The sequence below is a fragment of the Plectropomus leopardus genome, chromosome 1 (assembly GCF_026936395.1).
Source record: "Plectropomus leopardus strain MGB_pleo_1.0 chromosome 1, ASM2693639v1, whole genome shotgun sequence".
Lineage (NCBI taxonomy): Eukaryota > Metazoa > Chordata > Actinopteri > Perciformes > Serranidae > Plectropomus > Plectropomus leopardus.
Genome location: NC_142176.1, coordinates 24,243,645 through 24,255,760, shown reverse-complemented (window position 1 = coordinate 24,255,760; position 12,116 = coordinate 24,243,645). Strand labels below are relative to the sequence as shown.

The 12,116-nt window shown below is 38.9% G+C and overlaps 1 protein-coding gene across 1 annotated transcript; it reads left to right on the top strand.

The window, feature by feature from the left end:
• The first annotated feature begins 97 nt into the window (after positions 1-97).
• On the top strand, positions 98-11,303 carry supv3l1 (SUV3-like helicase). The gene is made up of 16 exons (XM_042485847.2): positions 98-556; positions 1,248-1,325; positions 2,010-2,117; positions 2,228-2,342; positions 3,625-3,793; positions 4,017-4,128; positions 4,664-4,741; positions 5,472-5,563; positions 5,685-5,865; positions 6,240-6,333; positions 6,646-6,765; positions 7,629-7,728; positions 7,857-7,937; positions 8,218-8,394; positions 9,538-9,686; positions 9,823-11,303. Exons 1-16 carry the CDS (start codon positions 277-279, stop codon positions 10,241-10,243), a joined length of 2,355 nt encoding a protein of 784 aa, XP_042341781.2. The 5' UTR covers positions 98-276; the 3' UTR covers positions 10,244-11,303.
• Positions 11,304-12,116: the final 813 nt, after the last annotated feature.

Sequence of the window (12,116 nt, the reverse complement as noted above, 5' to 3'; positions counted from 1 at the left end):
AAATCACTAATTAAATTTGAATAAAAATAATATTGTATGCCCAATATCAACACAGGCACATTATCGAGCAGCTAAACAGTGCCGGGTCCTGTCTCACGTTGTGTTAGCAGGAAGAGACTCACGTTGAATACTTCCATGGTTGACCGTCCTCTGGTGAAGTCGGTGGTGTGTAATCAACATATTCACACCTGCTGAACAATATGGAGCGACACTAGTACATTTGTGTACGTGTCCCGCAGAAGGTGCTGACAGCGGGGGTGTAAACGGCTCGCAGCGATGTCAGTAAACCGCTGTTTGTATCTGTTCTCTCGGCTCCAGCGCCACATTAGCTCCCGGACTGCGCGCATCACCGCCGGCGGCTGTCCTGCGTCTTCTGGGTCTGTTTTGTTGAACTCACAGCATGAGGCTGGATATGTGGTCTGCAGCAGAAATGTCTCATCCAGCAGCTCCCCACCAAAGCCTCCGGACACGTCTCTGTTTGTCCCCGTGTCTCTGAAGACTGACTCCTCCGCTGATGGGAGTGTGGGAGCGGAGCTGACACAGCCGCTCGATAAAAGTGAGTAAACATTCAGGTCTTTAAAAAGTCCTAAAAGGCATTGATCAAAAAAAAAAAGGGTTATAATTGGTGTTAATATGACTTAATCTTACAAAATACTTACATTCTCAGACACTGGACGTTGGATTTTATGATTTTTTTTCTTCTGGCGTCACATTGTAAATTATCAAAATACAGATAATAATAATCGACAGATTATCGGCCTGGGCGATTTTTGGGGCCGATATTTGGTATTTTCTGATTATCTGTATTAGCGTTTTATGTTAATGAACGCCGATAAAATTGATTAATTTAAAGTGCTAACAAAATTGTCAGCATGGGAGGACTTTTTTACTTTGTCAAACCTCAGGGAGCTATTGTTAATTATTCTTTTTTTTTTTAGTTTCAGTTTGTTAGAAATGTTTTAATTAAATTAGCTAAGGGCACTTTAACACAGTTGTGTTGGAGTTTTTTTTAATTCTAAATAATAAATATTGATTTTCATTTTTAGTGTAAATGCATATCACTTCCAAAAATCGGCCATGGAAAACCAACAGCTGTCGACCTTAGAAAACAAGTTTCTTTCATGAGCCAAGGTTATCTAAGGTGTCAGATGTAAATCTAGAGTGTTTTCTTTTAACACAGTTTGTTTATTGTTTGCTTTCTGTTAATCATAGAAATAAATGTAATTTTCCATGTTTTTCTGATTTAGGTGAACTGCTAAAAGTTCTGAACCGGTTTTATAAGAGAAAAGAGATGCAGAAGCTGGCAGCAGACAACGGCCTGGACGGTGAGAATTTCATTCACATGATTTCCATTTGTCAGCAGTGTTAGGAAGGTAACTATTGGAATGTAATAGGTTACAGATTACAAATTATAGTTTGAAAATTGTAATACATAGTTTAAGTATTTTCATTAATTCATCAATGTAATGTAACTAATTACATTTGATTACTTTTTTAAGGAATGTTTTCAACAGGTTAATAAAGCTATGTCAAAAGAGTATTTGTGCATGGCGAAAAGACTCAAAGCAGCAGAATGAATGTTATATACTATATATAAACTTTTACAAAAAAAAACACAACTCCCCACCCCTGGTTGTCAACACAGAGTTTTCAAAACCACCTAATTTCAGCCTATTATTAAAGCCCTGCGAATAAAAAATGTTTGTAGATATGCACACAATTTACCAAAATCTTTACAAAAGAAGTTTAATGTATAGACATGTTCCAAAATAAGGAAATACAAAACATCAAGAGTCAGATCACTTGCATTTTTTTTTAAATTAAAGCTTAATATGCAGTGATGTCACGATACCATAATGTGTATAATTAGACAGTCAGGGGTTGTTTTGAACCATCATGTCCCACTTGTAGTTTTTGTGAAATAAATTTCCGCTTCTTTCACTCAATAAGTGTTGACATCAACAAGACTACTAATGTGTGTGTGTGTGTGTGTGTGTGTGTGTGTACAGCTCGTCTGTTCCATCAGGCCTTCATTAGCTTCAGGAAGCATGTTCTGGAAGCGACATCACTCCCTGCCGACCTACACATCGTTCTCAGTGACATCTGCTCCGCAGCAGGTTTGTCAGTATTTAACTGGACTTTAAGTTGGAGTTGTGTCAAAAGAGATATTCTAAATCACTTAATTAAATTCAAACTTTAATCAGCTTTAATTTCTGGTGTTCTCCAGGTCATGTAGATGACGTCTACCCGTACTTTATGCGTCATGCCAAGCAAATCTTTCCTATGCTGGACTGTATGGACGACCTGAGGAAGATCTCAGACCTCAGAGTCCCTGCAAACTGGTGTGTATTAAAGAGCACGACTCAGGAACGTCACGCTCTACTCGCAGTACAGTAATATGCTGTATGTGCTGTTTTTACATTTGATATTAGAGATTACCGTCTGGTGCCATCAGGGATGGGAATGAGATTTTTTTTTTAATACCAAAGCCTTTATCGATTCTGCTTATCAGTCAAAGTCTTTATTATTTCCCTTATTTATTTCTGATCAAGATTTCTGTGGGAAAAAAGTAGGCCTACACAGGTTTTCAGCATCAACTGTTTATTATCCCTGAGTGTGAGCACAGTATAGATGAAATAAGAGAGTATTTGTTCAGCTTTCTTTTTAATTTGGGTTTTCTCAGTCAAAGAAAAAATAGCTAAACCTGTCTGTGTGGTGTTAATAATATTATAACAGGATATTTATTTACCTTCTGTACGGACATGCTGCTCGGTTGGGAAGCAGTGGCACTCGTGCGTAGAGCGTCAAATATATGAAATTCCTGGAATTTAAGCCCAGTTTGTGCAGCAAGATGTTTCAGCATATTGCTGGTGTTTCCGCCCTCAGGTGAAATGATTGACAGACTTTATAAGCAGCACTGAGGCCACACGTTGGCCCGTTTCTTCCTCACTGTCATGACTCCCAGCGGCACAGATACATGAGTTTGACATCACATGCAGTGTGTGACTGTGAGAAAAAGATGGCATCATCAATGAAAGGAATTGATAAGCTCAGAAGCACACGATTTGATGGAATCGGACAATTTGGAGCCGGTTCTCAACTGGAACTAGTTGTTAGTTTTCATTCCCAGTAGGTACCAGCAGTGGTATTTCACCTTTACTTAACATTAACTTGCAGGGATGCTCAACTTGCTTTGCATGGGGCCCACTGTTGCAAAATGGCAGGCCAGGGGCCAATTGCAGCAGACCCATACATGTTTCAAAGATTTTAGGACATTTCTAGGATATTAGGACATTCGGGGCTTAGCCAAGACCTCTGTCAGGGGGTGCGGGGGACCCTTCAGTGGCACTTTTTTTTATAAACAAGCTCTATTTTGATGATGTCTTGTGCACGCTGGCACCTTATGTATACTAAAAGCACAAAAGCAATTCCCAGTGTGAATCACTTTATTGTTATTGTGAAATAGAAAATGGTTGAGGGGCCACCTGGCACCTTATCAGGGGCCAGATTTGGCCCATGGACTGTAATATGAGTATCACAGCTGTACTGGCTTTAGGTTTCAGTCATTGTCTGTATACATGCGTCATAGCTTGCCTGATGTTATAACGTGTGTGTTTTCATCAGGTATCCTGAGGCTCGTGCCATCCAGAGGAAGGTGATTTTTCATGCTGGTCCCACCAACAGTGGTAAAACTTACCAAGCTATCCAGCGCTACCTGGCTGCTAAGTCTGGAGTCTACTGTGGCCCCCTGAAACTACTGGCCCACGAGATCTTTGAGAAGAGCAACGATGCAGTGTGTATTTTTTTTTTCTTCTAGTATGGGTTTAAACTGTCCAGCTGTTCTTTTTAAAGGTCCTTAGGATTATGTGTGTGAAAAAATGTCTTTCAATTCTTTCAAATAGCTTTCTATTTATCAAATGTGTGTGTATTTTTAAGATATTATCTTTCATATCTATTATTCCCTACTTGTGTGTGTGTGTGTGTGTGTGTGTGTGTGTGTGTGTGTGTATTCACAGGGTGTGCCATGTGACCTGGTTACTGGAGAGGAGAGGACCTTTGTAGACCCGGATGGTCGAGCTTCTGGTCATGTGGCCTGCACCATAGAGATGTGCAGCGTCACCACACCTTGTAAGTAGCAAACATTACAAATTTAAACATTTCAGTTTAACAGCATAAATATAACAAGAAAACTCAACATTTCTCTGTTGGATATCACATTGATTTGCATATTATCAGATTGTATCCACTAAATCAAAAACGAATGTTTGATGGCTACAGCCTCTTTTCGCGTTGATCCCAAAAAAGTGGAGTCTCATCAGTTTTAATCACAAAAAATAAGATAAAAGATATCTTGGTTTTTGCATGTTTGACTCATGATAAAGAATAAATATAATAAATCCTCTTTTCTATAATCCATAAACTGAAGCAATACTATTTATAAACCTGTAGTTTATTTGTTTATGTTTCATGTGATATTTCAATTGCAGGAAATTTTAACTCCCCATCATACTAACTGATATTTCTCATTAGTTAGTAGAACAAACTATTTCTCCTGTCAGGTCATGTAGAAATTTAGTCACTGAGGGAAACTATGTTTACGTTGATTGATAAATAAGGCGAATATTTAACACAGTTTTTTTTTTTTTTGTATGTCTATTTTCAGATGAGGTGGCTGTTATCGATGAAATTCAAATGATCAGAGATAATGCCAGAGGCTGGGCCTGGACCAGAGCACTTCTGGGTTTGTAACACACATGTCAACCGTACAGTCAAACACACACCCACACAAACACCTGGTTGCAAAAGTAGCATTTATGATTATCAAGTTATCAGAATGAAAATGTTCTAAATGTCTTCATGTCCTGACACACAGTCACAAACACAACATTTTTAGGCAAAGTGCATACATGGTTACCTCTAGATGTGTCGCAATATACATATGAAAATATTATGTAAATAATTTTATTGTTAATTTGTTTCCTTTCATTCATTAATTTTCCAAAAAGGGACAAAAAAAAGCACAATAACCAAAGTTAACGATAAATTTGATTCATATTATTATGTTTTTTGTTTGTATGTTTATTTTTTTATCTATTTCTTTATAGATACTGTAAAAGTATCATGAGATGAACTCTCTTGGCCACAATACTGGTGTGGTAAAAATCTGATATGGTGCCAGCCATCGTCACCTCTAACAGCCCTAATGTAGAGAAATTTCACCTGTTCATTTTTTCTTTGTACCCTTTTTGGTTTTAAATTCTTGGCAAAACACAGCTCACCAGGTGTTTGGACTTAGACGGAGGTGCTGGATCTGAATTGTTATCAACAGTGAAAAACCAAAAGCTGGCATAGTAAACATTTTTGCACAGATTTGAGTGTGAGGATGTGCTTTTTTTCACTGTTGATACCTTTTTGGTTTGTTCTGAGTAATGATGTTTCTGACTTCTGCTGACATCTTTGTGTTTGTTTAGGTCTGTGTGCGGAGGAGATCCATGTGTGTGGGGAACCTGCAGCCATAAACTTTATCAGAGAGCTGATGTACACCACAGGAGAAGAGGTTGAGGTGAGGCTCTAATGCGTAACGCGACAGGAAGAGTTGAGTGTCACTGATATTATGCAGTGTTTTTTTCCTTTAAAAATTAAATTTTGTGTTTGGGTCTCTGTCTCTCTCTCTCTCTCTTAAGGTCCACACGTACCAGCGTTTAACTCCATTCTCAATCTTGGATTACGCTGTGGACTCACTGGACAACTTGAGACCAGGAGACTGTATTGTCTGCTTCAGTAAAAATGACATTTACTCCATAAGCAGACAGATTGAGGCCAGAGGACAGGAATGTGCTGTAATCTACGGGAGTTTACCTCCAGGTGAGTTTGTGAGGGCTTTTTGTTACAAATTAATATTTTTGGTGTATGTTTGTCAGAAAGGAAATACCTAATATATCACCTTGGTCCACAGTTCTTTCAAACTGAAGGTTTGCTGCAAATACAAAGATAAAATGTACTTATTTGTGTTCCCATCGATGAAGCGTTCACATGTTTATCACAGTAGGAGGTGGTCATGTGTGAATAAAGTTTAGTGGGCTCCATTTGTAAAAATGTTCATCTTGCTGCAGTTTAAACTCTACTTTTGTCCTAAAACATACAACAATCAAAGAAAGGTTTAATTTCTGTCATTCATACCAACCATTATATATCTAGCCATTGTTTGAGAACAAGCTTGATTGTTCTGTGATCTGCAGGTACCAAACTGTCACAGGCAAAGAAGTTCAATGACCCTAATGACACCTGCAAGATACTGGTTGCAACAGACGCTATTGGCATGGGCCTCAATCTGTAAGTACTTTCATGCACACAATCAATCCAGGTCCTTCCACTTTTTTTTCCAAAAATTTGAAAAGATTGTAAAATTGCAGTTACATGACGTCACTTAAATAATAGCTTTTTCCCCCAAAGCAGTAATGAGTGAATGTGTTGTCTTCTCTCTGTATGTCCCTTTCTATGGAGATTTTGTATCACCCTGCATGTTGTATTTCCCATGTTCATCTAAATGGTCTTTCTTTAATGGTCATTTTTGTTGTGCAGATTCCATTAACTCGTCTCATGTCTCTCCATTTGTCTGCCTTTTTTTCCACTTTCTCTCTACAGGAGTATAAAACGTATAATCTTCAACAGTCTGGTAAAGCCCAACATAAATGAGAAAGGGGAGAAACACATGGAAACCATCAGCACATCACAAGCTCTGCAAATATCCGGCCGTGCAGGGAGGTCAGTCTCATTTTCACTCATATTACTCCCCTTCAGGAGGGTTAAAGGTGGGAGAGAAGATACAATATTAACAAGCAGTTTATGTATATGTGCATTTTTATGCCTTCACACTGTAGGCTGGAGGCTGTAGATGTTAGGTTTCAGGTTGTCAGTCCATCCCGTTCTTGTGACTTCAGGGAAGTTCTTTAAATTTGGCACGAGCGGTGCCAGGTCACTGTGACCTCACAAAACATTTTTTTCAGCCATAACTCAATTATTCATACGCTAATAAGTTTTGCACGAGTGTCTCAGATAAAATTATGACAGAATGACTTTGTATATCCAAAAAGTCAAAGGTCATCGTCACTGTGACCTCATAATGTTCTGTAAAACCCTTTCTGTGCCATCCAGTGTCATAACTCAGGAACAGACGTTTGGTCAGATACTGAATTGGTGACACTCATTTTGGGTGTCCACCTTGAAACTGTGCTGCTGGGTTGAATGTGTGTGTGAAGTATCCAAGATTTGCCCAAAACACACTTAATACGTCCTTCAGAGGCGTCACTTCATATATTATATGAGTCTGTGGTGGTGTGGGGGTCGACCTACGACCCACGGGCCGGGTGGTTCGGGTAAGTTTGTTAGATACTATCACAGGTTTTGGGCATGCAGGTCAGTATGTGACAAAGCAGAGCTCTGAGTAAAGGTGGAGGCGACTGGTCCTCGTAAACGGTCCGGTTTGGTGCGGATTTTTAAGAAACCCTGACCCGTGCGTCACTACTGGTCAGACATGGATATAAACTGCAACTTGACTGGTTGACAGAGGTGTACAATCGCAAGGCCACAATTCTAGTCAAAGCTGTCTCCTTTGTCACATCTCCCAGATTCTCCTCCAAATTTAAAGAGGGAGAAGTCACCACCATGCACAAAGATGATCTGCCAGTTCTGAAGGAAATACTCAGCCAGTCCATAGACCCCATAGAGGTAACAACTGACACACAAGCATGCAGTCAAGCACATTTGCTAAGGTTAACCCTAAAAAAACCAAGCTTCACTGTATATGTAAGCCGCAGAAATGAAGTTGGCCTGATGTTCAGCTCTCTCTGTCACAGACTGCAGGCCTCCATCCTACAGCAGAGCAGATAGAGATGTTTGCCTATCATCTGCCTGATGCTACACTGTCAAACCTTGTCGTAAGTATAATTATCCATAAATTCATTCATTCTTCTACCAAAGAGTTATTTGTCCTCAGAACAGCCTGAATTCTTTGAGGTGCTCATTCAAACAGTCGCAGCATGACTTTTGAAAGGGATCGTTGCGCGTTTGTCATGCTGGATGAACCTTTTCATAAAAGTGCATAGAAACACTTAAATCTGACTGGTATATACACGTCACATCTTGATTTATCATTTGCACGCTGCATTACTTTTCATCTCACCTTGACAAACTTTGTGACTCCTCTCTCTCTCCAAGGACATATTTGTCAGCCTCTCTCAGGTGGACGGTATGTATTTTGTCTGCAACATCGACGACTTCAAGTTCTTGGCTGATATGATTCAGCATATCCCGCTCAATCTGAGGTCGCGCTACGTCTTCTGCACCGCTCCCATCAACAAGAAGCAACCTTTTGTATGCACCTCCTTCCTAAAGGTAAGGATGAATAGAAGTTAACATGGGAACAAGGGAGGTATATGCAGGAAGAGAGGGAAGGAAATAAGGTTTGGCTGATTAGCTGCAGCAACACTGAGGGGCTGAAGTAAAACATAGACAATATCCAAACAAAACATTTGATCTGTTATCAGTGAGGCACAGTCACTTTTGAAAAATAGATTTTTTTTTTTTAAATTCTCAATTCATTCAACAGGAACTGATTCAGTGATTAATTGTCGAAGAAGAAAAAAACAAAGATCTGAGAATGAGGGAACACTTTTTATAGTCGCTGTACTGTTGCTATGTCACTTTATGACTGTATTATACTTATAAAACAAGATTATCTCCAGAATTAAATTACTGTCCTCAACATGCAACCTTTGAGATTCAAGGTGCACACTGGAGCACACTGATTTAACACAACAAACTTTATGTAAACTCTCAAGTACTCTAAACTCTTAGGACCAAACCTCTGAAGTGTCTCCTGATACAAAACTTTCTTGCTTGTCGATTTCAGGAAACGTGATGTAAATGCATCACAAAACATTTTATTTGGATTGTGTTGAATTCTGTTTGAATTATTACACTGTTTAGTTTAGTTGGTTTCATGAGAATCCCCTTCAGCTACAGCATTTCACTAAATAAGGAACAGACATACATAGTGACAGAGGTGTAGATATTGTCGGGGGACAAAACCTCCTCAACCTCCTTTGTCCCTTCCAATAAAAACATGAAAGTAGCAAAGGACTTTTATTTTGACAAAATTTTAAGATATTTAGACAATAAATTGATGCTGAAAAGGCACAAATTGAAAAAAAATCCATGCCAATAAAATTCACAAGAATGCAGGAAATTTAAGTGTCAAAATTTTCTGGCGGAGGACTCACACACACACACACACACACACACACACACACACACACACACACACACACACACACACACAGACAATTTCTTGTCCAAGTCAATAATCAGAATATATGAAATAGTCCATTTCACTCTAATGACCCCTGTATGCACTATGATGCTGCTCAAGACAATATTTCAGCACAGTTCCTTTTATTTGCTTGTCTGTTGAGCTTTGCATACTCTCCTGTACTTCCAGCTTTGTTGCACTGATTTAAATCTTTATTTCTCGCTCAGTTTGCTCGTCAGTTCAGCCGAGATGAACCCCTGACATTTGACTGGATCTGTCGCCATGTCAACTGGCCTCTGTCTGCACCCAAAAACATAAAAGACCTGGTTCACTTGGAAGCTGTTCACGATGTGTTAGATCTTTACCTCTGGTTAAGGTAACCTGTCATTAAATGGGATTATCATGTGCATACAATCAATCATATCATATTTTGGTTGTGTCTGAGAATGTGGTGCAGTGAATACTGTTATACTCTTTACAGTAAAACATTATGTTTTTCTCTGTTTCCACAGCTACCGTTTTATGGACATGTTTCCAGACACGGCCTTGGTTCGGGATACCCAGCAGGAACTTGATAACATCATACGAGATGGTGTCCAACATATCACCCGTCTCATTCGAGCCACTGACCCAATCATCACTGACCCGCTGCAAACACAGGGCAGCAGGCAGGGACAAACAGGTACTAATAGTGCTGGCAGTAGTTATTCAGCCGGCAGCAAAGGTCAAAGGGGACAAAGATTCTCAGCAGAGCGGATAGACAGCTCTCTGACTAGTCGCCTGGTGAGAGAAGGGCTGTTGACTCCTGAATTGCTGCGGCAGCTGCAGAAGGAGTGGTCCAAAGAGCAGAAGCAGCAGCCCAACAATCAGATCGCAAACAATACACAACAGTACAATAAAAACAACGTGAAGAAAACAAAGAAGAAGAAATGAAGAAAACAATTGTGTGTTGCAGTTGCATGTGGATGGTTAGCGCTGTTCCCATGGAGATCAATAACTGACACAAGCCTTGGATAATATCTGGTGTTTTCATTCAAATGAATCACGTTTTCTAGCCATGGACGGATCGTAAGCAGCTTTTAGCTGGAGCTATAATCATAAAAACACCCACATGTAGTATAAACACACAAGCAGTGCTTGATTATGGTTATTTGGTCTGGACTGAGATCTGGACCAGAATATTGGGTCATTAAATGTTTTCATGTGATTTACTTGTTTTTACTTCTCTAAAAACCTATTATTTTCCCATTTCAGTGAAAGCATAAAATATCTCACAGAATCACCTTGACAACTAACTTAAAACTGTGAAATTTGCCCAAAGACAAACTTTACTGACCGCATTTTAGTGTGTGTGTGTGTGTGTGTGTGTGTGTGTGTGTGTGTGTGTGTGTGTGTGTGTGTGTGTGTGTGTGTGTGTGTGTGTGTGTGTGTGTGTGTGTGTGTGTGTGTGTGTGTGTGTGTGTGTTGGTTATACAGGTCTGAAATCAGTTTGCTTTCATTTTGCTCCATTTAGTCAAATGCAAAACATCAGAACAGTGTGAGTGTGCATCTGTGTTAATTCGGCAATTACAGTCAGGTAAACTTATCTGACATTAAAGGTCCAGTGTGTAGGATTTGGGATTTAGGGGTGTCTGTTAGCAGAAATGGTATTAAATATTCTTTAGTATGTTTTCTTTAGTGTATAATCACCTGAAACTAAAAATTTTGTGTTTTTGTTTTTTAGAGTGAGCTATTTTTATCTACAAACAGAGAGGTTCCTCCTCCACAGTCTGTCATGTTTTTCTACAGTAGCCCAGAATGGACAAAACCAAACACTAAATCCTACACACTGGATCTCTAATTACAGTTTCTGTAAACATTCAGAACAGATTGGATCAAGTGCAGCCCTGTTTGTGTCTATATGCAGATGAGATTGCCATAATTTTTGTTGTTTCTTTGTATATTTAAAGTGAATTCATAAGTCCATTAAAAGTCTGCTATATTTTAGCAATCATGATATGTTTAGATTGTATTTTGCAGCTCACTCTAGAGAATACCAAAGTAACACAAGCACATGAAAAAACTAACTGAAGAATGATAAATGGCAAAATTCAGTCAAGATTTTCACATGTGAATTTTCATGGGACCAACAGCCAACAAAGAGCTCCGAAGACATTGAATCTAATGTAACGATTAGAACCAAATTGTAAATGTACTGAAATAAAAACAGGGAAGATGACTTCATATACAACAGGAAACACTAGACAAACCACATCAATGTAGAGCAACATCAGTAATAAGTTAGAAATAACAACAGGGATGTGGCAGATATACCTGCCTGTTTGTATTTAGTTACATAAATCCCTTAACATAATACTCTTTTCCCCTTTTGTCTCTCTTTAAGTAGCCCTAATAATGATAATAATAATATATAAGGATCTTTATTTAAAGAGCACTTTTCAAGAAGTATTACAAAGTGCTTTAAAAGGCAGCAAAACAAAACAGACAAGTCATAAAATCAACAGGTTTTAAAAGAAAACATTAGAAAAATGTATGTTTATGTGAGATATCTGACTTGGCTGACTTGAATGCTTTCCCCTTCAGTTTTCAGGCCTCTGAAACAGACAAGAAAACCTGTGTGCGGGGGTCTCAAAGTGTTCAAAATTGTTCAAATTCTTCTTTGTTGCTTTTAGATCTTCAAATGTCTGCACCATTAGATCAAATGGAAGTATTCTAGATGTCATGTGCACTATTTCAAACACGTTTCTACAAAATTCAGCCTCATATATTCTGTATCTGATAACATGTTGGGAATCCCTTTAGGATG

Excerpts from the sequence above, each read along its gene's own strand:
- supv3l1 (XM_042485847.2), top strand. The coding sequence starts at position 277 with ATGTCAGTAAACCGCTGTTTGTATCTGTTCTCTCGGCTCCAGCGCCAC. Across the intron at positions 4,742-5,471 it reads CTGGACCAGAGCACTTCTGG|GTCTGTGTGCGGAGGAGATC; the intron begins GTTTGTAACACA and ends GTGTTTGTTTAG. Across the intron at positions 7,938-8,217 it reads CTACACTGTCAAACCTTGTC|GACATATTTGTCAGCCTCTC; the intron begins GTAAGTATAATT and ends TCTCTCTCCAAG.